General features: G+C 38.6%; 5 protein-coding genes across 7 annotated transcripts in view; 3 read left to right on the top strand and 2 right to left on the bottom strand.

Annotated features, from left to right (window-relative positions):
- LOC111806075 (tropinone reductase homolog At5g06060) overlaps positions 1-1987 on the bottom strand; it is a 2785-nt gene extending 798 nt beyond the window's left edge. Inside the window, exons 1-4 of the mRNA XM_023691427.1 lie at positions 1783-1987; positions 1475-1682; positions 576-792; positions 379-485 (exon numbers count right to left, since the gene is read on the bottom strand). Coding sequence (XP_023547195.1) covers positions 379-485; positions 576-792; positions 1475-1682; positions 1783-1871 — 621 coding nt within the window. The 5' untranslated portion in view covers positions 1872-1987. The remainder of the gene's footprint in view (positions 1-378; positions 486-575; positions 793-1474; positions 1683-1782) is intronic.
- An 875-nt stretch (positions 1988-2862) lies between these two features.
- On the top strand, positions 2863-10559 carry LOC111798261 (ARF guanine-nucleotide exchange factor GNOM-like). 2 transcript variants are annotated; one of them, XM_023681302.1, is made up of 4 exons: positions 2863-3039; positions 3113-3256; positions 4785-5604; positions 6248-10559. In XM_023681302.1, the coding sequence occupies exons 3-4, from the start codon at positions 4870-4872 to the stop codon at positions 9920-9922; spliced, it is 4410 nt and encodes a 1469-aa protein (XP_023537070.1). In that variant the 5' UTR covers positions 2863-3039; positions 3113-3256; positions 4785-4869; the 3' UTR covers positions 9923-10559. The 2 variants fall into 2 exon arrangements, with proteins under 2 accessions (XP_023537070.1, XP_023537080.1); XM_023681312.1 differs by having other exon boundaries at positions 3140-3256.
- Positions 10560-12341: 1782 nt separating this feature from the next.
- Positions 12342-14505, top strand: LOC111798270 (AT-hook motif nuclear-localized protein 15-like). Of its 2 annotated transcripts, none has more exons than XM_023681330.1 (2): positions 12342-12429; positions 13248-14505. In XM_023681330.1, the coding sequence occupies exon 2, from the start codon at positions 13508-13510 to the stop codon at positions 14303-14305; it is 798 nt and encodes a 265-aa protein (XP_023537098.1). In that variant the 5' UTR covers positions 12342-12429; positions 13248-13507; the 3' UTR covers positions 14306-14505. The 2 variants fall into 2 exon arrangements, with proteins under 2 accessions (XP_023537098.1, XP_023537090.1); XM_023681322.1 differs by lacking the exon at positions 12342-12429 and adding an exon at positions 12808-12923.
- A 2570-nt stretch (positions 14506-17075) lies between these two features.
- Positions 17076-17807, bottom strand: LOC111806934 (LOB domain-containing protein 33-like). The gene is made up of 2 exons (XM_023692476.1): positions 17481-17807; positions 17076-17408 (listed from the first exon to the last, which is right to left on the bottom strand). The coding sequence occupies exons 1-2, from the start codon at positions 17805-17807 to the stop codon at positions 17076-17078; spliced, it is 660 nt and encodes a 219-aa protein (XP_023548244.1).
- Positions 17808-20897: 3090 nt separating this feature from the next.
- On the top strand, positions 20898-23032 carry LOC111798291 (ribulose bisphosphate carboxylase/oxygenase activase 2, chloroplastic-like). Its single transcript, XM_023681354.1, has 6 exons — positions 20898-21008; positions 21135-21478; positions 21578-21686; positions 21817-21902; positions 22000-22472; positions 22551-23032. Exons 1-6 carry the CDS (start codon positions 20955-20957, stop codon positions 22829-22831), a joined length of 1347 nt encoding a protein of 448 aa, XP_023537122.1. The 5' UTR covers positions 20898-20954; the 3' UTR covers positions 22832-23032.
- Positions 23033-23037: the final 5 nt, after the last annotated feature.

Genomic DNA, 23037 nt, shown 5'->3' on the forward strand with positions numbered 1-23037 from the left:
TTTTTTTTTTTTTTTTTTTACATGGGCAGCCTTCAATCAGGAAAAAAAAGGCACAAAAACAGAAGCGTGATAAACAAGAAAGACAGAAAGAATAATGCCATTAATTAACCATATGTTTTCAAGCTTGAACAACAGTTACCAAGTCATATTTTGCCGAGGTGACTCAATTAATCAATTTGACATTCATAGAGATTTCACAGAAAGATGCATCAGATTAAAAGCATCCCAGATACTGAGATTAATGACAGAGCGCCTCATGCCTTGGTCAGTCAGTCTAATGACAAGAAGGAATCAAACGAGGAGACAGAAAGAGGATACGAGAGCAAAAAATAAACTAATATGAGTGAATTATCTGGCAGGAGTTGTTGAAAATATTACCTTTTCTACAAGGGGGGTATTGGTATACCAGGGTGCAACAGTGTTGCTCCTGATATTGTCCTTGGCCCATTCACAAGCAAGATTTTTGGTCAGTTGATTCATTGCAGCTGAGAGTAGAAAATAAAAAAGAAGAACAGTTTTGAGCTTCTCAGAACGTACGAAGGAAAATAAGCTACAATTCTACAATAGCAACTCACATTTAGAGGCTGCATAGATGGATCCACTTCCAATGCTCACGAGACCACCAACCGAAGAAACAAACACAATACTTCCATTTCCAGAAGCTTTTAAAAGAGGATGAGCAAGTTGGGATAGATGAAATACTGATTCAAAGTTCGTAGTCATCAATATCGAAAATTCTTCCAGACTGTACTCAATACTTGGCTTCCTGATGTTTGTTCCCACATTATTTACCTACACTAAAATACAGTAAGATCCCCCGTCGGTTGGAAAGGAGAACAAAACATTCTTTATAAGGGTGTGGAAACCTCTCCCTAGCATATGCGTTTTAAAAACCTTGAAGCGAAATCTAAAAAGGAAAGTCCAAAGAGAACAATATCTAGTAGGTTTAGAATTCCTGGAAGGCAACTTCCTTAGAATTATGTTTTTCATTGTGGAGCCAACAACGAGATGTTCTTGCTTTCAAAATGGAGGGTTTGAATCACTTGAGGTCAATAGAAGGCTTTCTTGTTCCTAGTTTCAATTGTTTGATTGCAATGCACTGAATATTTCGTGGACGTCAAGTATGGAAAAATTATAGCACCTGCCTATAATGACTTACTTTATATCACTTTTCAGTGGTTTCAATTAATCATTTCGGTCAAGGTCTAAAGTTTGTCTCACTTTGCTGCCATTTTTGTTATCTTTCATGGAGTTCAAGCCATCAACATATTAATATATTAGATCTGTGTTTTCTTTCATAGCGTCCAAACTAACGTACATGCAGAATTAGAATGGCATTGAAATGTAAAAATGTAAGTGATATAAGGGCTTCAATTCCCAACCCAAAGCCATGCACCAAACAACACCCAATTTCAACACTGTTAGCAAATGGCTTCTCTAAAATCAAAATGGGCAGAAGCATACTATTACTGACCAGAATATTGAGGGTGCCATTGAAAGCAGACGCCACTTCCTGTACGAGCCTCTCTCTCTGTGTTCTCGAAGAAGCATCGCAAACCGAACCACTGACCACAAAGCCTTTGCCCTCCCATTCCTTCAAGCACTGGTTGAGCTCCAGTTCGTTCCGGGAACAGGTGTGGACCGACGCGCCTAAACCGGCTAGTTCCTCCACCACAGCGCGACTATAAAACACACACAAAATCGCACACAGAGCAGAAGAGAATCCAAATTCAAACTCAGAAAGAGGATTTCAGAGGAAATAGAGTTAGAAATTTAGCAGACCCGATTCCACGAGTGCCGCCGGTGACGAGCGCTGTGAAGCCCTTGAGAGACCATCGGGCATTTCCGGAACTGACGCCTGCCTCCGCCATCTTTGAATTTGGATTAGCTCTAAATCTTGCAGTTTCCAATTACAAATTGTAAATCCCAAGACGAATTTATCTCCCATTTATTTGTCAATGCTGTATTGATTTTCAGGAACATATTCTTCGCTTTCTTTTCCTTTGTGGGAGCATAGGTTTAAAAAATATAAAATTAAAAATAAACTCAACCCAAATCATATATAATTTAATTCACACCTTATTTTAAGAAATTTAAACTAAAAATCACAAAACACTAATATAAAATAATTCATTCAAAGATAGTTCTATACATCCAAACAATAATGTGATAGACGTTCCTTTGGATACTCAGCTTTGGTTGTACGATTTTCAGCTTTGGTTGTACGATTTTGAACATTGAGACAGTCTAGATAATATCCTCTCGATCTGCTTTATTACAATATTCATTTTTTATGACTTGTGAGATACAAATACTCTATAATTTCGTTTGAATCACTGACTTAATTACACTTGCTTGAATCTTAAAAAATATTATAATAAATAAGTGAAAACCACACCTCAAAATTACCAATAATTTAATTTGGAGACTCGACTATGCATGCCATCAATCATCACAACTCAATCGTCTACTAAGTATTATTAAATTAATTGAAATTTTAGAATATTGAAAATTAAGTTAATACATTACTCCCAACCATAATTTTTTTTGTTTTGTTACCATTATTTTTATTTTTAGAATTTAATTAAAAACTCGTATTTAAAAAATATGAAAAACTACCGTATAGAAATTGGAAGGAAACAAAATAAAATAAGATAAAAAATGTTAAAACTATTTAAAACCATTACAAGGAGAATTCCGTCAATAAATTTTTATTGCATAAAAAAATTGATAATAGGATGAACTATTTTATTTATTTATTTATTTTTACCTAGTTACAAGTTATAATAATAATATAATAAAGACTTTTAAAAATATTGGAGGAGTAAATTCAATGCAAAAATAAAAATAAAATGTAAATTCATATTCCAAGTACTACACTTTCCTTTCTGTCTCTCAAAATCTCTCTTTCCTTCTTCACAATTCCCCCTCCCTCCTCCAGTTGCACTGTCGTAGGCGCTAAAACGGACCGCCGTTCTGGCCGTGCCTATTCCGACGCCGCCTCTCTATCATTTTGTTTTCGAATTTGTTCTGATCTAGGTAATTCTAGTTTCCCGTGGATCCGTTTTCAGTTTGATGATTCGTAGTTTATGCAAGATTTCTTGTTTACTAGGCATTTTTCGTTGTGATTTGCACCAAGGCCATGGATGGCAGATCGAGTGCGCACTGCCAAAAAATGAAGCTCTTTAATCTCTCCCTAGATCTCTGGTTTTGCTCCTGCCTATGTTGACCGGCTTTGCTCCTCTTCGCATCTCAGGTAATTCATTGCTTTTTAGATCTTCGGCCACCATTTTTGTGTTTCATTTGTATATACGCATTTTCTTGTATATCTATGTCCCTAGAGTGAACGAGTTGGATTTACATTTTTTCCCTTATACCGTTTGTTTGGTTGATTAGGAAGTTACTGTAACGTACTGTATTTTATTTAGAACTACGCCCCGCCCCCAATCGACGCGGATGTAATTTGATGTTTTCTCTTTGACGAGATATAATTCAGTGCGCTTTAGGTAGCATTTGTTGGGTTTCTCGAAATTGTGGGGAATTTGGATCCAAATACAAGATTGAGTACCCTTTTCCTCGTTGTTGAAACGAGATTCGTACTCTATAAACTGTTCCCGTTCTGAATTTGAAATATGAATATTGGAGAGCGAAAACGAAGGTTCGTATTTCAAAGTTTTATCCAGCCATGGACTAGAGGACTACAATTACGGTAAACGACAGTGTAGCAGTTATTGGAACCAATGCACTTTGTACTAGTGTAAATGATAATTTTTTCAGTGAAGTTTCCGATGAAATAAGTAGCTTTTGTTGCCTATTTCTTTAGTAACATTTCTTTGCAATCTTCTCATCCCCACTCTGGCTCATCCCCTTGCTTGCTTCAATCTCCACGAATGGCACACAGAGAGAAATATTCCTTATTAAATAGTTTGGATGGCCTATGTAAATATATTACTTCTACAATGTCTTCAGGTGTGTGGAGCTTGCTAATCCACTGATAAGTTGATGGGCAAGGCATTTTCAATGCTTTTATACCTTCTCTTATTCCTAAAAAAAAAAAAAAAAAAAATTGGGGCCAGAATATTCCTTCATGCTTTGAACCTTTCCTGCAATATATCTTTAGCTATTTTATGGGGCATGTGGCTTGAGAGGAATAGTAGAATTTTTAGAGATTTGGAGAGGTCTCGAGAGGAGGTGTGTGAGGTTGTGAGGTTTAGAGCGTCTTTATGGCATCTGTTAGCTGGTCTTCTTGTAAAATTATAAGCTTGGTATAATTCTTTTGGATTAGAGTTCGTTCTTGTAACTAGTTGAGAATTCCTTTTGCAGGCTTTTTGTTTAGTTCCTTTGTAAATTCTTTCATTTCTCTCAATGAAAGCTCAGTTTTTTACCTAAAAAAATAGGTAAAATAATGAAATTCCTGATATAAACAACAAAAAACAGTTTTAGACAACTACTTCCTTGGAATGAGCTGTCCCCTAGCATGATTGCTCCCATGAGTCTTCGTGGGATGTGGTTTGCGGGATGAATTCCTCATTATAATGAACTTACAAAATCCACGGTATCTATTATTCATTCAATTAGTGGAACCTAGAATTTACCGTTGGAGGGTTATCTAGCTTTTTTTTTCATTATTAAAATTGATTAGGGAAATTTTCTATTTGGAACTGTGCTAGTGCACCTTTCTTTTTGGTAAAGTTTTAGCTAGAATTCTCGTGCCAACTTTTAGCCGTCGAGCTCATTGAATTTACAATTGCTAATAAATATGTTTCTCTTCTCCATGTAAGCAGTGATTGTGCACATTAGCAAGGTTTCTGTTCAATCTTCTCACTGTACTTAGTAAACGTTAGTACTGTGAAGGGAACGTTTCCAAAGATGGGGCGCCTGAAGCTGCAAACTGGAATCAATGCAATCGAGGAAGAACCTGAGGAGTGTGATGTCACGTATACGAATAAAACTGCTTTAGCTTGCATGATTAATTCTGAAATTGGTGCTGTATTGGCAGTTATGAGAAGAAATGTAAGATGGGGAGGTCGATATATGTCAGGTGATGATCAATTGGAACACTCCTTAATTCAATCACTGAAGTCACTAAGAAGGCAGATATATACATGGCAGCATCCATGGCATACAATCAACCCTGCTGTGTATCTTCAACCATTTTTAGATGTAATTCGATCGGATGAAACTGGAGCACCTATTACTGGGGTTGCTTTATCTTCTGTGTACAAGATTTTAACTCTTGACATGATTGATCAAAATACTGTTAACGCTGGAGATTCTGTTCACTTGATAGTTGATGCTGTTAGCTGTTGTAGATTTGAGTTAACAGATCCTGCATCAGAAGAAATGGTCCTGATGAAAATACTTCAGGTTCTTCTTGCTTGTATGAAAAATAAGGCATCCATTATGTTGAGCAATCAGCATGTCTGCACCATTGTTAATACTTGTTTCCGCATAGTGCATCAGGCAGCCACAAAGGGTGAGCTATTGCAGCGGATAGCTCGCCACACAGTTTATGAGCTTGTCAGGTGTACCTTTTCACATCTGTCAGAAATCAGTACCACAGAACACGCATTGGTCAATGGCAATAGTTCCAGCAAGCAGGAGGTACTAATTTCTTCTCTGTATTTTTTTATAGCTACATTTCTTCTGTATTTCCTGGTTCACAATCAAGCTCAATTTTTTTTATCTCAGCTCAAGTATCCAATCGGCTTATACCTCCATGAGAACACACTAAGGTTTAAAGTGCTTATACCTCATGGAATATGTAGAACAATAAAATCAGTCTATTGCCTATTCTTCAAAATAGAAACTCCACCTGTCACTGTAACTAAAAAACATTGGAGGCAAATGTTAAAGAGTATGTTAATCCTATTAGTCACACTGATGATGATGCTTGTGGAGAATGAGCCTTAGAATTTTAGTCTAAGAAGTGAAAGTTGATGGATACATATTTTTGTTTTTTTTTTAGTTGTATATAACAATAATCATTTTGTCCACACTACATGGTTTTGCATCTTTTTTTATGTTTTTATTAATATATTTTATGTTTAGAATGAGGCTGATCACTTCTTTTAGATATAAAGCCTGGACAGCACCTTTAGCCTTTTCAAACATGTTTTCAAACACGTTTGTGTGTTTATATATATTGGTTTTCATATTATGTTATATTGAAATTGTTAAGTTGCTCTTCGGCAAAAATTCGCACAAAATTGTTAAATTGATTCATGAAACATGTTCTCTTGTTCAGGCTGGTAGGGGGTCTAATGATGACTATGTGCTTGGAAGCAGACTGTTGGAGAATGGAAACTTGGGCCATGAATTTGATGGTCAATCGTCATCCAACAATTTTGACTCTAATTCTTCATCAGCTCCGTTGGCAACTGGGATGGATGAAAATTTACTTGAGGATGGTAATGTGAAGGATACGGTTCCATTTGACCTTCATCTTATGAATGAACCTTATGGGGTCCCCTGCATGGTAGAAATTTTTCGTTTCCTCTGTTCATTGCTAAATCTAGTTGAGCATATGGAGTTGGGAGGTAAATCAAATACCATGGCTTTTGATGAAGATGTTCCTCTTTTTGCCTTGGGATTGCTAAACTCAGCAATAGAGCTAGGTGGCCCGTCCTTCCGCCATCACCCTAGGTTATTGAGTTTAATCCAAGATGAATTGTTTCAAAACCTTATGCAATTTGGTTTGTCAACAAGCTCGCTAATCCTTTCAATGGTTTGTAGCATTGTTCTCAATCTATACCACCATCTGCGAACTGAGCTGAAGTTGCAGATTGAGGCCTTCTTTTCATGTGTGATTTTGAGACTTGTCCAAACCAGGTATGGGGCTTCATACCAGCAGCAGGAGGTTGCCATGGAGGCTCTTGTCGATTTCTGCAGGCAGAAAACATTTATGGTGGAGATGTATGCGAACTTAGATTGTGACATAACTTGCAGTAATGTCTTTGAAGATCTTGCTAATCTTCTGTCTAAGAGTGCTTTTCCAGTTAATTGTCCTTTGTCTTCAATGCATATCCTTGCTTTGGATGGTCTTATTGCCGTTATTCAGGGAATGGCAGAGAGGATAGGTCATGGAACTGGCATAGAAAATACTCCTGTGAACCTTGAGGAATATACTCCTTTCTGGATGGTAAAGTGTGAAAACTATAATGATCCTAATCAATGGGTTCCATTTGTGAGAAGGAAAAAGTACATCAAGAGACGTTTGATGATTGGAGCTGATCACTTTAACCGTGATCCCAAGAAAGGACTGGAGTTTCTTCAAGGAACCCACCTCTTGCCTGATAAACTTGATCCCAAAAGTGTAGCCTGCTTTTTCAGGTTCACTGCTGGTTTGGATAAAAATCTGGTTGGGGACTTCCTTGGAAATCATGATGAGTTTTGCGTCCAGGTTCTTCATGAATTTGCTGGGACTTTTGATTTTCAGGACATGAATTTGGATACTGCATTGCGGCTATTTTTGGAAACTTTCAGACTCCCGGGAGAATCACAGAAGATACAAAGGGTGCTTGAGGCGTTCTCTGAGAGATATTATGAACAGTCACCTCAAATTCTTGTGAATAAGGATGCTGCTCTTCTACTTTCTTATTCACTTATAATGCTGAATACAGATCAGCACAATGTTCAAGTGAAAAAGAAGATGACGGAAGAAGATTTCATTCGGAACAGCAGGCACATAAATGGAGGCAATGATCTTCCAAGAGATTTCCTCTCCGAGTTGTATCACTCAATCTGTAAGAATGAGATTCGTACTATTCCGGAGCAAGGCAATGGTTTTCCTGAAATGACCCCAAGCCGATGGATCGATTTGATGAATAAATCCAAGAAATCCTCTCCATTCATCGTGTCTGATTCTAAAGCCTACCTTGACCGTGATATGTTTGCTATAATGTCAGGGTCAACAATTGCGGCTATATCTGTGGTATTTGATCATGCAGAACATGAAGAAGTCTATCAAACATGTATTGATGGATTCTTAGCAGTTGCAAAAATCTCCGCATGTCATCACCTTGAAGATGTACTTGACGATCTTGTTGTGTCCCTCTGCAAGTTCACAACCCTCATGAACCCATCATCTGTTGAGGAGCCTGTGCTGGCCTTTGGTGATGATACAAAGGCTAGGATGGCTACCATGACAGTTTTCAACATCGCCAACATGTATGGTGACTTCATTCGTTCAGGCTGGAGAAATATCCTTGATTGCATCTTACGATTGCACAAGCTTGGTCTTTTGCCAGCTCGTGTGGCGAGTGATGCAGCTGATGAATCAGAACTTTCTTCTGACATTGGACATGGAAAGCCTCTTACAAGTTCTTTATCTGCTGCTCATATTCAGTCAGTTGGTACTCCCAAGAGATCCTCTGGATTGATGGGCCGGTTCAGTCAGCTCTTATCTCTTGACAATGAGGAGCCAAGGTCACAGCCTACCGAACAACAACTTGCTGCTCATCAGCGCACCCTTCAGACTATTCAAAAGTGCAATATTGACAGCATTTTTACGGAGAGCAAGTTTCTTCAGGCTGAATCTTTATTACAGCTGGCACAAGCACTCATATGGGCAGCAGGACGGCCTCAGAAAGGAAACAGTTCTCCAGAGGATGAAGATACAGCAGTCTTCTGTCTGGAATTGTTGATTGCCATTACCCTAAATAACCGAGATAGAATTGTGCTTCTTTGGCCGGGTGTTTATGATCATATATCTAACATTGTGCAGTCAACTGTCATGCCTTGTGCCCTGGTGGAGAAAGCTGTTTTTGGACTTCTCCGGATCTGCCAGCGCTTGCTGCCTTATAAAGAGAACCTTGCTGATGAACTTTTGAGGTCTCTGCAACTTGTCTTGAAGCTAGATGCTCGGGTAGCCGATGCATACTGTGAGCAAATTACACAGGAAGTCAGCCGTCTAGTAAAAGCAAATGCTTCTCATATTAGATCTCCATCGGGATGGCGAACAATAACATCCCTACTTTCCATTACAGCTCGCCATCCAGAGGCCTCTGAGGCAGGATTTGATGCTCTACTATTCATTGTGTCTGACGGTGCCCACCTGTTGCCAGCAAATTATACCCTCTGCATTGATGCTTCAAGGCAATTTTCCGAGTCTCGTGTTGGACAAGCTGAACGTTCTTTGCGTGCATTGGATCTCATGGCTGGATCTGTTGATTGTTTAGCACGGTGGGCTAGGGAGGGAAAGGAAGCTGCAAGGGAGGAGGAAGTCATTAAAATGTCGCAAGATATTGGAGACATGTGGCTGAGGCTTGTGCAAGGATTGAGAAAAGTTTGCTTGGATCAGAGGGAGGAGGTTAGAAACCAGGCTCTGCTGTCATTGCAAAAGTGCTTGACAGGCGTTGATGAAATCCACCTTCCACATGGCTTGTGGTTACAGTGTTTCGATCTTGTGATCTTCACAATGCTTGATGATTTATTGGAAATTGCACAAGGACACTCTCAGAAAGATTACAGAAACATGGAAGGGACGCTGATCCTTGCCATGAAACTCTTGTCCAAAGTGTTTTTACTATTGCTCCAGGATCTTTCTCAGTTAACAACCTTCTGCAAACTATGGCTTGGTGTTCTTAGCCGAATGGAAAAGTATGCAAAAGCTAAAGTCAAAGGAAAAAGAAGCGAGAAGCTTCAGGAGCTAGTGCCTGAACTCCTGAAGAACACAGTGCTTGTTATGAAAACTAAGGGAGTGTTAGTTCAGAGGAGTGCGCTAGGTGGAGATAGCTTGTGGGAACTCACATGGCTGCATGTAAATAACATTTCTCCCTCGTTGCAATCGGAAGTTTTCCCCGATCAAGATTCCAACCGCTTACTTGGTCAGGGTGAAAAAGGTGGCCCAACTTCCAGTGAAGCAAACTCTGTTTCTTCAGCTGAGAAGGTAGCAGCCGACAGTGCTGGAACTGGAGGGTAGGTTTGTTCAGTTGGAAATCTCAGCTTCTTTCTGCAAGTGATGTCGCTGTGCATATACTTGATCGTCAGGATTAAAAATTTTGTCTAGAATTAGTCTATATCCACCCAGATAATCTTAAATTTACAGAGCGGATGATAGGGCACTCACTTCATATCTATACTTGGAGCTTGCTTTGTAATCAGAGGCAGGTTATGAAGTGAATGCGTGTTCCAGATCCTCCAGGTACGCTTAATGAACTTCCAGCTTCCAGCTTCCAGGCTTTCATCTTTTTTGGAAAGGCGTTTCTTCTCTTTGCAATTCCTGATCAAGGGTTCCCAGAGTTAAATTGGCTCATTTCTAAACCATGCTGTTTGTTAGTGTTGTTATACGTACCATAGCCATAAGTTTCAATCTTCTGTCTTTTCTTTCATCGACATTCCGAATTCTGGAGGCATATTATCATCATTCATCCTCGAATGAATCATGTACTTATTATGTTTTGTATTACCTTGCTGAGTAATGTACAGAATTAAAATGTTTGCTAGTAGTACCCACTTGGTATGTTATACATAGTATGCTACTTTAGGTATTTTTTCAAATGGCAGAAGTTGTATTGAGGAGGGAAATATGATGGATGAGGAGGAACCATCATTATTCATTATTGACTTTCTTTATCAGATCATTGTGTTTTATGTTTGGCATGATGAAGTTTGCAGCATTGGAGGACAAAGAGATGATAACTTAACAAAAACAAAAAGTTTTGAGTAGAAAATCGAACTTTCAACCTTAAGAGTGTAATAGGTATTTTTATCCATCGATATTGTCACTTTAAATTGTGGGGTTCGTCAGCATTTTATTTTTATGGCATTCGGGTTTATTTTTATCCAACCTTGTTCATCAAGGAGGTAGGAATTCAGATTTCCATATTACATCTTCCATTTTGTTGGAATTTCACATTCCTAAGCTACGGGAATGCATCAGCATCCAAATATGCTGAATTATTTTGCAAATTAGTTGAATTGCTCGGATTTTTCAACATACTCTTTCCTCGAAGTTAAAGACAACAATTGGTAGATCAACTTGATTCTATTAAATATTAACACTAGAATTGTTTAAAATGAAATCTTCACGTTTGAAAACTATATAAATTGCTAACGATTGATAAAAGAATTTGATTAGTCAATATTTAATATCTATTTTCCAACCTTCTTTAACTTATTAAATGAAACGAGACGAGGAGCATTGAACATTCTTTTAGTTGTAAAAGTATTGTTTGATATAAGATAATGGTTATTAACCTCAATTATATATGATAAATAGAATCTAGTAGATGTATCTATATAAACCAGTTGAGAATAGCACAATTGATTGTACCTCTTTATTGTCTCCCTCGACATTATCATCGTACATTTGTTTAACTAGAGAAAAAAAAAAACATATCAAATTTTTTTTCACATGCATATGATTAGACAAATATATTAATGCAAAATACGGCTCTCCCTTAGCAATCATAGGAACTAAGTTTATAAAATAATGGCATTATCTTTTTTAAAATAGAGATTCATTAACGTGGGTGAAAAAATGACCTATCACAAGAAAGTAGATAAATTGATGTTCTTCATTTTCCGCCAATTTTCCCTTAAGAAAAATATGAAGAATTAAGCAGGGCATATTGTCGTCGTCGGCAATTACTTTAGCCACCACGGGGAGAATTCTGGTGACTGCACTTTACCCAACGATTTCTCATCCGTTTCTCGTCCATCATGATTTGGCTCAGCCTCTGCAACTTCCGATTTCCGATCTCGCCGGGAAGTTGAAGTAAGCTTTTCTCTGTCTTTCAAGAGAGTTGAGTCAAGATGAGTGAGGTTTTGGAAGGTTACATGTAATTTCTGGCCCTTTTCCATCCTCTCCATAATTAAATTGTTAACAGCATGCTTCATGGGGTCGATGACACCATTGATAGGAGTAAGAAAAGTTTTGACCCAACAATTAGTCCCACATAAATGGATGGTGGGGTCAGTAATTCCAGTTCTTGTACTTCTAATTATCCTTATACTCTATCTTAACCTATAACAATTTTCTTTCCATATCGACAATTTTTTTATTAATTATTTTACAATTTTCTCTCTCTCTCTCATATTTTTGGAGGTATCCAATTGAATTTCTTAGAACACAAAGAACAAAAAAGGAAAAAAGAAATTGAATCCCCTAATAAAATCATAAAAACTATATCCTATCCAAGAAGGGGGGGCATACTTGTAATTGAAGGGAAGTATTCCCTAGATTCTGTCTCGCAGAAGATATGATGATGATGATGTGGAACCTGAAACATTCCAGAAAGAGGCAAATGGCCAAAAATGAGGGAAGGGGGGAATGGTGGTGGTGGTGGTGGTGATGGTGGGGGACTGTTCGGGTTAAAAAGCTGTGGTCTTTGGCGGTGATCTTCCCTTACCAATAATCCCCAATCCCCAATCCAAAACTTGAGCCTTTTGCCTCTTTCAATACCTTTGTCGGTACGCTCACACTGTGTAAGCTCCTCGATGCCCACGCTTCCCCTAAGCAACCCCCTCCTCCTCCTCCTCCCCTTCTGCTCCAAATCACAGCCCTACACGTACCCTTTACCTCCCTAGATCCATCCCCCATTAACTTGCCGCCCAAGAACTGAACCACAAACCCAAAAGCAAATGAAACAGAGTGCCCCTTAGTTTCATTCAACCAACTTGAGTGTAAGGAGAGCAGAGCAGTGCAGCAGCAAGTGGGAGACAGGAAAAAACCATCTCTGCTAAACCGCTTTCACAGGCACTGATTCAACAGTGACTTCTGTCAAAAATCTTATCGTACAAGTTAAAAGCTTCAATAAACCCACCCGGCCCCCCCTCCCCCTCCCCCTCCCCCTCCTTCTCACGCCATCGCTCGTCTTCCTCCTCTTCTTCTTCGGCCGCAGCACTGAGAGAGCAGAAGTGGAACCTCCTGGGATCTTTGTACTATTTTTTTCTGACCCTTTTGAGTACATTAAAGATAGGTACAATTTCTGGGCCACCCCTCTTTTGTATTTATACCCTCATTCCAGACCCACCCCCCCGCTTTCTTTCCTTTTGTCTGCACCCCCTCATTTGAATCCTGAAAATGATGCCTTTTCTTCTTCTTCTTCTTCTTCTTCTTAAAACAAACATGCCTTTTCCAACACCCCTTCAATTTCTCCATTTTCTGCTCTGATTTCCCCCCCTCACCGATTTGGGCTTCTCTCTGTTTTTATGTTTTTTGTCTCTTTACTTTTTGCGACTGTTGGATCTGATTAGGGTTTCTTCGAGTAAAGTGGTTGTGATTCTAGGTCATTTTATTGCAGTTACCGATCTGGGTTTTGTTCTGTTCAAGTTGGAAAGAAGAAAGAAGCTGAGGCAGCGTTGAGGGGTTACCTAGTTTTTTCTCTTGTCGTTATTCATTTAGAGAGAGAGAGTGTGTGTATGTGGGGGAAGGGGGAATAAAGGGGAAAAAAAGATAGAAACTTCTTTTGCCACCATTGGATTCCCTCGGTGTATAAATTTGTATTGGGTTTTCTTTTAGAGTGTTTAATAATCTTGAAGAGGAGGAAATATAGAAGAAGAAATGGCTAATCGATGGTGGGCTGAAAACATACCCACCACCACGGACAGCAGCACCAGCAACCCTTATTCGACTCCATTAAAGCAAAGCATAGAAGCTGTCGATGAAGAGAATAACTCCGGCAGCCATGAGAGAGCCGAACCAGGCACCAGCTCCAGCACGCGCCGTCCACGTGGTCGGCCACCGGGATCCAAAAACAAGCCGAAGCCGCCAGTGGTGGTCACGAAAGAGAGCCCCGATGCTCTCCGGAGCCACGTTTTAGAAATCGGCAGCGGCAGCGATATCGTCGAAAGCATCTCAAACTTCGCCCAACGCCGGCAGCGAGGAGTTTCGGTTCTCAGTGGAAATGGGGTCGTCGCCAATGTCACTCTCCGGCATCCGGCAGCCCCTAGCGGTGTTATTACGCTACAGGGACGATTCGACATACTGTCGCTCTCTGGTGCATTTTTGCCTGCCCCAGCTCCACCGGGAGCTACTGGGTTAACTGTCTACTTGGCTGGCGGGCAGGGGCAAGTTGTTGGTGGCATTGTTGTCGGTGCCCTCGTTGCAACAGGTCCAGTCATCGTTATCGCTGCCACTTTCACCAACGCTACATTCGAACGGCTACCACTCGAGGAGGAGGAGGCAGCTGCTGGAGACAAGTCTGGAACAAGCCAGAACAATTCAACTTCTCAGAGCATGGGGGATCAACAGCAGCCTTCAATGGGCGTTTACAATATGGCTTCAAATTTGGTGCCAAATGGTCAGGTTTCTTCACATGATGTGTTTTGGAGTCCTCCTAGAGCCCCACCACCATTTTAAGAGAGATATAATAGAGTGAGAGAGACAAGTAGGTGCTAGTTTTGTTTGAACTTTGAGAACTTGATCAAGTTGAGCCGGTAGGATTTTGTTTGTTTATATTTTGCTTTTCCCTTCTTTTCTTGTTGAAACTCATTTCTCTTTTGTAATGTTGTGTTATGTGGTGGAATTAAGTATTATCATATGAGGATTCTTCTTTCTAATTCTCATCTTTGTCAGAATGAGTGAATCTATAGCGTTGTAGGTGAACAAGTGGAAGTATGAGTTCGGAGCCCCAATATCCATCGATCAGGTACATGCTTGTCTCCCTTTCACAACTATTTCTATGATCATTCCTTTTCCAATATGCATATTATGACAGTTTTGAGCAACATTTATCAAAATCCCTTAAGGGGCGTTTGTCTTGCTAGTTTGAACACTATAGTTGATGAGTATATGTTTTTATGCCATTGAAATATGCTGCATTGTTAGGCTATCTCCATCGACATAGACACATTGTTTATACACATCTAACCATTAAGAACTTGTGAAACAAATGCCCCCTATAGACAAAGGAAGCCTCGCCAAGCTTTGGGTTATCGTTCGGTTTTAATGGTAAAGTTGATAAGAGTTTTAGGTAAAACATGTCTGGAAAGTGACCAAATTGATTGGTTTGATTTGGTTATCTATGATGGGTTATCCAGATGAGTGTTGAATTTTTTTTGTTCAACCACTCTCACCCACTTGCTTAAACATAATTCTTTGTGCTGATCTCTTTAAATCGCTGTTTAACTCATTAGTTAGTCACTCCTACTGTTTAATCACTGTTGATAATCCTATGCCTTTCTACCCTTTTGTTTGCTTAAAGTATCTCTCCCTTGTTGATGAACACTTCCTATGGTTGATTTGGTGTCTGATTGAATGCTTTGTCAACGTTAATAAGAAGAATCTTTAGCGTCGTATAAAACGATTAAAACGGTATGTGTATACTCTAGCTATGACACAATAGTTTATGTACAAAAATAGATATATTTCAAGCAGACTTAGTCTAACATGGAATCTTAATATGCATAATCAGTGAGTTCTCTCTTTGGCGACGTGTCGAGATTTTTACATTTTCTTTTGATTCGGTGTTTGTTTCGTAGACGATGCGGTAAGTCGAATCATCTTGTGACATTTAACAGTTTAAATTCATTTTATCATCTTAAAATTGCATGTTTGTCAATGTTTGCATTTCTTTTTGAAATTGCTGTTAGTCAATGGAGGTTGGCATCCGTGCTAGGAATAAGTTCTTAGATGGTTCTAGGGCTGAAAAGTATGACCATAGATGGCTATAATTTTTTCTTTTTTTGCCGTTAAAGTTATCTTTTGACTTGAAATTTTAGACGTTTCTTGCAGTGATGAACTTTGAATTCAACAAAACCCATAGAGATTTACTTTACAATGGTTGCCTTAACTGGATGGATTGATTGAGCCTAGTTCTAATTCTAATTTTGGTGTTTCAAACTAATTGAATTTTCGCTATATAGAACGTTGTGGAATGTTAGAAGTGTTAAACGTGACGTGATTTGAAGTCGAGATTAGGCGAACGATTTTGATAGAGCTCTATTAAAAATGTGTACTTTGTAATTGATGAGTTCTTGCACCAACCATTGCTCAAGTTTGGGAAGCTGTTCATCTTCGACCATAAACTGAGAACAAAAAACTTATGTAACCATCGAGCTTTTAAACCCGAACAGGAAAAGGGTTCGTGATATTGAGGTCTTTAGACGTGTAGGTGAGGCTATGGAGTTGTCATGGAGGAGTGTTGTCCTATTTTTCTTCCTACTCAAATCAACATTGGAATAATTCTTTGGACGCTGTTAGCAGTATTATCAATCAATAGTTGCATCCAGTAGCATTTAGCTATGTTTGTATACGATACTACAAAGTATGAAATCGTTGCAGAAGATCACATTAGTGGCTGAAGAAGGCATTAGAACTTATAAAATAGAAGCTTTCCTATGGGGATGGTAAGGGAAATTTATGAAGTTAAATAACTTTCAGTGGAGCCCTTTTGAGCAATAAATAAATCAAAGGGAGAGCCACTGATTGACACATGCTGGCTTTGTGGGAAAATGGGTGCATTGCTCTTTCTTATCCCCTTGGAATGGGAGGTGGGCCTTCATCATAGCGCTGATCATCATGCTAAATAAGCCCATCTAAACTTAGCTTTCAAAGATTTGGTGTCTATTTAATTATAACCAAGTGTAAGAAATTTAAATTGGGAGCAGGCGTTTTTAAATTGTGAGGCGACTCGTATTGAGCTAAAATGGACAATATCTGTTAGTAGTGGGCTTGAGTTTTTACAAATGGTAATAGAGCTAGACAACGGGCCGTGTGTCAACGAAGATGCCGAACTTCCAAGGGGTATACATTGTGAGATCTCACAACGGTTGGAAAAGGAAACGAAACATTCCTTATAAGAGGGTAGAAACCTCTCTTCAGTAGAACGCGTTTTAAAATTACGATGATGATTCGTAACGAGATAAAGCAGACAATATCGGCTAGTGGTGAGTTTAGGCTTTTACAAAGAAATTATTGATGTCAACGGAGCATAGCTCGATAGATAAAACATTAATTAGTATTTGGACGATTGGATCCCGTTTCGAATGCGAACTAAACATTGCTCAAAATCAAACAAGATTGATATAAAATTAAAAATTAAAAAAAGTTACATAATTATTTTGAAAAGAAAGACGAATATTATTATTCCATGCAAAAGGGCAACTACAAAACTTCATCATCATCATCATCATCCAAGTATCCATGGATAGCCACCAAAATTCTCCTCAACTGAAACATCAAAGCCTGATCTCTCAACAACATGATTCGAGTGGCAGAACCCAAAGCCTCCATCTTTTTCCCCTAAACAAAGCAATGGAGATATCATTTGATCATCCTTTTGGACACCATCAGAAGTTTGGTAGGGAAGCAGCTGATTTTGAGAATGGTTTGAGTTCATCCCAAAATCATAATCATTCATCTCTATAAATGGATTCTCCACTGCTGAAATGGCAGCGCCGGTGGTGAGGAAGTTGGCTATTTGGGTCCCCAGAATTTGTATCTCCTCCTGCAAGCTGGCCACCTGCAACAGAAACATTTAAAAACATTTTAAAAACCCATGAGGTGTCTAAATGTTTAGAGGATCGAAAACAACCTCTTGCTGCAACGCGAAGATATGGAAGACGCAGCCATTGGCGGGATCTCGCATGCGCTCAAGAGCTTCATAAGTGACGGTAATAGCAGCCTGGCTGCGCACATGCATGGGGAGATGCAACAGAAGCTTGGACACATTACTAGCTCCAAACACTTTATGAACAGCTGCAAAATGGGAAGTGGCTTCATCATAGCTGAACAAAGGAGCAAATACACATTGATCGCTGCATTTTCGCCTTAGAAACTTGCAGGCGCCACAAGAAGAGGAAGAGGAAGAGGAAGAGGAAGAAGAAGAAGAAGAAGAATCATAAGAGTTAAGTACAGTCATTGGGTCAACAATATGATGAGTTTTAAGTACAAAAGAATGAACAAGTTTGAGGTCTTTATAACCCATCATTTGCATTATTATTTTTTGCTCCATTCTCCTGTAGTACCCTTCTTTTTGTTCTATCCAAAAGGCATACCATCTTTTTTGAGCTAAAGTTATGAGTATGTGCTTTCCTTTTTAGGGTCTCCTTTGTGGGCTACACTGTCACCCTCACATCGGGGTAAGGGCTTTCCCATTTGGTGCCTTCAAACACCCTATTTTTTCAAAAGATTCTTCCTTCTTTTTTTACAACAACATATTTCGATTATAAAAATCATTCTTTATCTGATAACCCAATTTCATGATTTACTTGGAATAAATTAATATAATAATTTAAAAATATATTTTCATGTGAAAAATAAAATGAAAGGTTAGTGGTTGAGGTCAAGTATAGGGACAAGTATTCTCATTCCAACTCAGCTTCAAAGTATGATTTTTCCCAATGCATTTGGTGGACTAAATTTTGAAGAAATGAAATAGAATTATATTTTCATGGTTGATTGTAGCCATTAGAATAAATACATTAAAAAAGAAGCCCCTTTATGCAAAATTAAAATTGAGAAGCCCCATGTAGTTATTATAATGCTCTTGTGTGAAAATGAAGAGATGGGTAGATGCATTTGGGCTAAAAAATAATAATAAAAATAAAAGATGAAAAGACAAATTGTATCGTTTTTTTGTGCAAAAAGTAAATAAATGAATAAAACATGCGTAGGGTTTGGACATAGATTTGCATGAGTCATGGGTAGTTATTTGTCTGCATGTTTTACTTAATTCTCTATTATTATCCTTAATTATTACACTTTTATAATTAAGCTATATAGATTATGGTTTCATATTTTAATCTAAAAAACTAATGGGGTTTGGCTGTTGCCCACTTCATCATTATTATTATTGGTTATTTTCCCTTAAATAAACCACTTACTTTCTTCTACTAATTACACCACTTCCTATAAAATCATCAACTTTTTCTTTCTAGAAACCTGCATTAAAAAAATTTACCATCGAGAGTTACGTCATCAGGGTGTGGGTCTAAACACGAGATTTCTTCTATTGTATCTAATAAATTTTTTTTAGCAAGTCTCTCACAAATTGAAATTTTTTAAAAAAATAATTACTCTATTAAAAAAACCCTAAATTTTATATTCTAGTGTAAGTAAGATTAATAAAATTAAAAAAAAAAAATTGATTGATCATAAACAAAAGATGAATAAAATATAAACTTTAAATTAAAAAATTAAAGTTATATGAGAAATATTTAGAGGGCGGTGGAGATTGGCGTATTGGGTCTTCGAGTTTAACGATGAAATTACTTTTTAATTATTAATGGATATGTTTGGTGAGGCGGCCACATTTAGCAACGGGTCCATACTGCTCTATATTCTTTCTAATTATATTTCAAATGTAGGCTGTCGATCAACACAAGTAACACAGACTAGCAACTCTTGATTTTATCCAAATAATATTGTGACATCCAATTATATATTAAAAAATTAAATTTTGATTAAATGGCATTCGGTCTAACCTAAATATTTTGTGTTGGGTTGTGTTAATCACTTAATATGTACTGTTAAAGTTAAAAAGATTACAACTTCAACGATGGAGTTAGGTCTAAAAAATATTTTAATCTGACCCAATTCTATTCATGAACAACTTTAATGATAATATCTCAATTATTCAAGTTAACTACTATTTGAATACATAATTAGCTAGGATCGATTTAATCTTTCTAGTTTTAAACAAAGATTTTGAAACATAATATACATATTAACCTTAACATAGCGATTTAGTTATTGAGGTTGAGGAGAAATATTTTTTAGAAATCTCTCCATGCTCTTTTCCATTTTTATTTTAAACAAAGATTTTGTGCACGCTAAATGTACATCTCAACTCTCACATGTCTTAATTTTCTCTCACTCATACAATTCAATTTGAAACCTCTGGCTAATCATTTATACACCAACCCAGTTTTAATGAGAAGCTAACAAATTTCTATTTTATACCATAGATAGATTGACATTAGATTAAACAATGTATATTATTTACGAGATTAAAATACGTTAATGATAAATTAATACACTAACATATTTATTTTTATAATAGATAAAAGTCGAGTGTAGCTGGTGTGATTGATCGACCCCATCATGGGACCCAAACAATACAAAATAGTAGATAGTAGGAAGGAAATGAGATGGAATGGGGGTATGGTTATGAAGAAGAAGAAGAAAGGCTGAAAATGAACCTATCCTTATCCTTCCTTCTTCACCTCTCATTTGGTTGAAAAAGGTAGATGCACAAATGGGCCTCCCATCAACTTGTGATCCAAATTCCACTTTAAGTTAACACAAATAAACCCTACTTTATGTTTACTACTTATTTAAGCATTAATTTTTCCTACTTAATCCTCTTGCTTATGCTTTTTAGAGCTAAATTAGTAGCTATAATTTGTTCGTACGAGTCCAATCTTCAGGCTTGAATTTGTATTGAGCGCAAGGGAGAGCGGACAATGGGAATTGATAGCTCTTTTGTAATTGGACTATTATATATGGCAGCCAAGATACTAGATCTTCGAGTGGATTGTGAAATCCCACATCTGTTGAAAATGAAAATGAGAAATTTGTTATAAGGTGTGGAAACCTCTCCCTAACATATGTGTTTTAAAATCGTGAGATTGACGATGATATGTAACGGGCTAAAGCGAACAACATCCGCTAGCGATAGACTTGAGCGGTTTAGAATATGACCCACCAAGGAATTGTGTTACTTTGTTTGGGAGGAGAAATGGAGCAATGGGTGAGCTTGAATTAACTTAGGTTCTTGTGGTTGGCCAAACATTTAATGGATAAGAAGGCTCCTTTAAAGCCAACCACTAAGGTCTTCGAGGATCAATACACAAGCCTTGTCCTTCTGCCACGTGTCCTCTCAGCTAATCTTAACTTTGTGGTCGTTGAGGAATCCTGAAACTTATGGTTAGGATATCGTTTTTGAATGGACTCAAAAGCTCCATCCTTGCTTCTATATAGTCCTCCTCACTGCCCACTGCTGTTTATCCTCCATACTTCCCCCCAAGTTTAGCTTCCTCTGTCAATCCTTTACTCTCCAGTTCCGATGGCTGCCTCTGCTGCCTCTGCTGCCTCTGTCGGAGTCGTCAACCGTGCACCGGTGCGTATATTTTTAACTCTTTAAGATGATATCACATCATTAGATTTCTTTGCTTTGATACCATGTTGAATTATGCTAAATAGTTAAGTTTTATGCTATAAGCTGATGAATTACGTTAAATTTCAGCTGAGTTTGAATGGCTCTAGTTCGCCAACTTCAGCTTCGAGATCAATGCTCTTCGGGAGCAGCTTGAAGAAAGTGGTGAACTCGAGGATCGCCTACCCCAAGGTGTCGTCAGGCAGCTTCAAGGTGATGGCATCAGACTCCGACAAGGCGGCATCGGACGAGGATCTCGACAAGCAGACATCAAAAGACAGGTGGAGAGGGCTTGCCTATGACATATCCGATGACCAACAGGACATCACAAGAGGAAAGGGACTGGTGGACACTCTGTTCCAAGCCCCCATGCAATCTGGAACCCATTACGCTGTTATGAGCTCTTATGAGTATCTCAGTACAGGACTTAAATCGTAAGAGACAGTTCAAAATTTGTGTATTTTTTAGCTGATCTTTGTTCTTTTTTTGTAGGACTTATGAGTATTTCTGTTTTGGTGTTGAATTATTCGTAGGTACGAGGGATTGGACAACGTATTGGATGGTTTGTACATTGCTCCTGCTTTCATGGACAAGTTGGTTGTTCACATCACCAAGAACTTCTTGTCCCTTCCAAACATCAAGGTTTTCAAAGTTTAATTATATGAATCTATACCCTTTTAAGAGTCATTCCAAATTGAATAAGAAAGTTCTAATTTTTGCTCCTAAAATGTTGAAAATTGAAAGATTATAAGCTCAAGATTTCTGGGTGCAGGTTCCTCTGATTCTGGGACTGTGGGGAGGCAAAGGACAAGGAAAATCCTTCCAATGTGAGCTTGTATTCAACAAGATGGGAATCAAGTGAGCCCAAAATCGTGTTTAGAACTCCAAGTTTCACAGTTTTATATATAAAATTGGTCTGCTTTCCTAAGACTTGCTCGTTATTATGTTGCCACAGCCCAATCATGATGAGCGCCGGAGAGCTGGAAAGTGGCAACGCCGGAGAGCCGGCTAAGTTGATCCGTCAAAGGTACCGTGAGGCGGCTGACATAATCAAGAAGGGAAAAATGTCTTGCCTCTTCATCAATGATCTGGACGCTGGTGCAGGTCGTCTTGGTGGCACCACTCAGTACACTGTCAACAATCAGATGGTTAACGCCACCCTCATGAACATCGCTGACAACCCGACCAACGTCCAGCTCCCTGGAATGTACAACAAGGAGGATAACCCTCGAGTCCCAATCATCGTCACTGGTAACGATTTCTCCACTCTCTACGCTCCTCTCATTCGTGATGGTCGTATGGAGAAATTCTACTGGGCTCCTACTAGAGAGGACCGTATCGGTGTCTGCAAAGGTATCTTCCGCACTGACAAAGTCGCCGATGAGGACATTGTCAAGTTGGTCGACACCTTCCCAGGCCAATCCATCGGTCAGTTTCTAAACTTAAAAATACAAAGCTCAACTACAAGTAGGCATACTTAACCCATTTTCCTGTTTTGTTGGACAGATTTCTTCGGGGCGCTGAGGGCGAGAGTGTACGATGACGAAGTAAGGAAGTGGATCATTGGAGTTGGAGTCCAGGACGTAGGGAAGAAGCTGGTGAACTCGAAAGACCCACCGCCGAAGTTCGAGCAGCCAGCAATGACACTGGAAAAGCTGCTGGAGTATGGTAACATGTTGGTTCAAGAACAAGAGAATGTGAAGAGGGTGCAATTGGCTGACAAGTATTTGAATGAAGCTGCTCTTGGCAATGCCAATGAAGATGCCATTACCAGAGGAGCTTTCTAAACTAAGCTTTTGTTCGTGGGGAAGGCAGTGCTGATTATGGGATTTGCCTGATCTACTCTATAATTGCAGGCCTTTTTGTTCTTTCTTCATTTGTGGAACCAAAATCTCATATCAAAATTGTTTCTCATTCAGTGACTTTGTGTATCAATTTGCTTTGTCCTTAAGTCATTCAATGGGCAAAATCTATGTTTTGCTTCTGAACTTTA

The sequence above is a fragment of the Cucurbita pepo genome, chromosome LG01 (genome assembly GCF_002806865.2).
Source record: "Cucurbita pepo subsp. pepo cultivar mu-cu-16 chromosome LG01, ASM280686v2, whole genome shotgun sequence".
NCBI classification, from domain to species: Eukaryota; Viridiplantae; Streptophyta; class Magnoliopsida; order Cucurbitales; family Cucurbitaceae; genus Cucurbita; species Cucurbita pepo.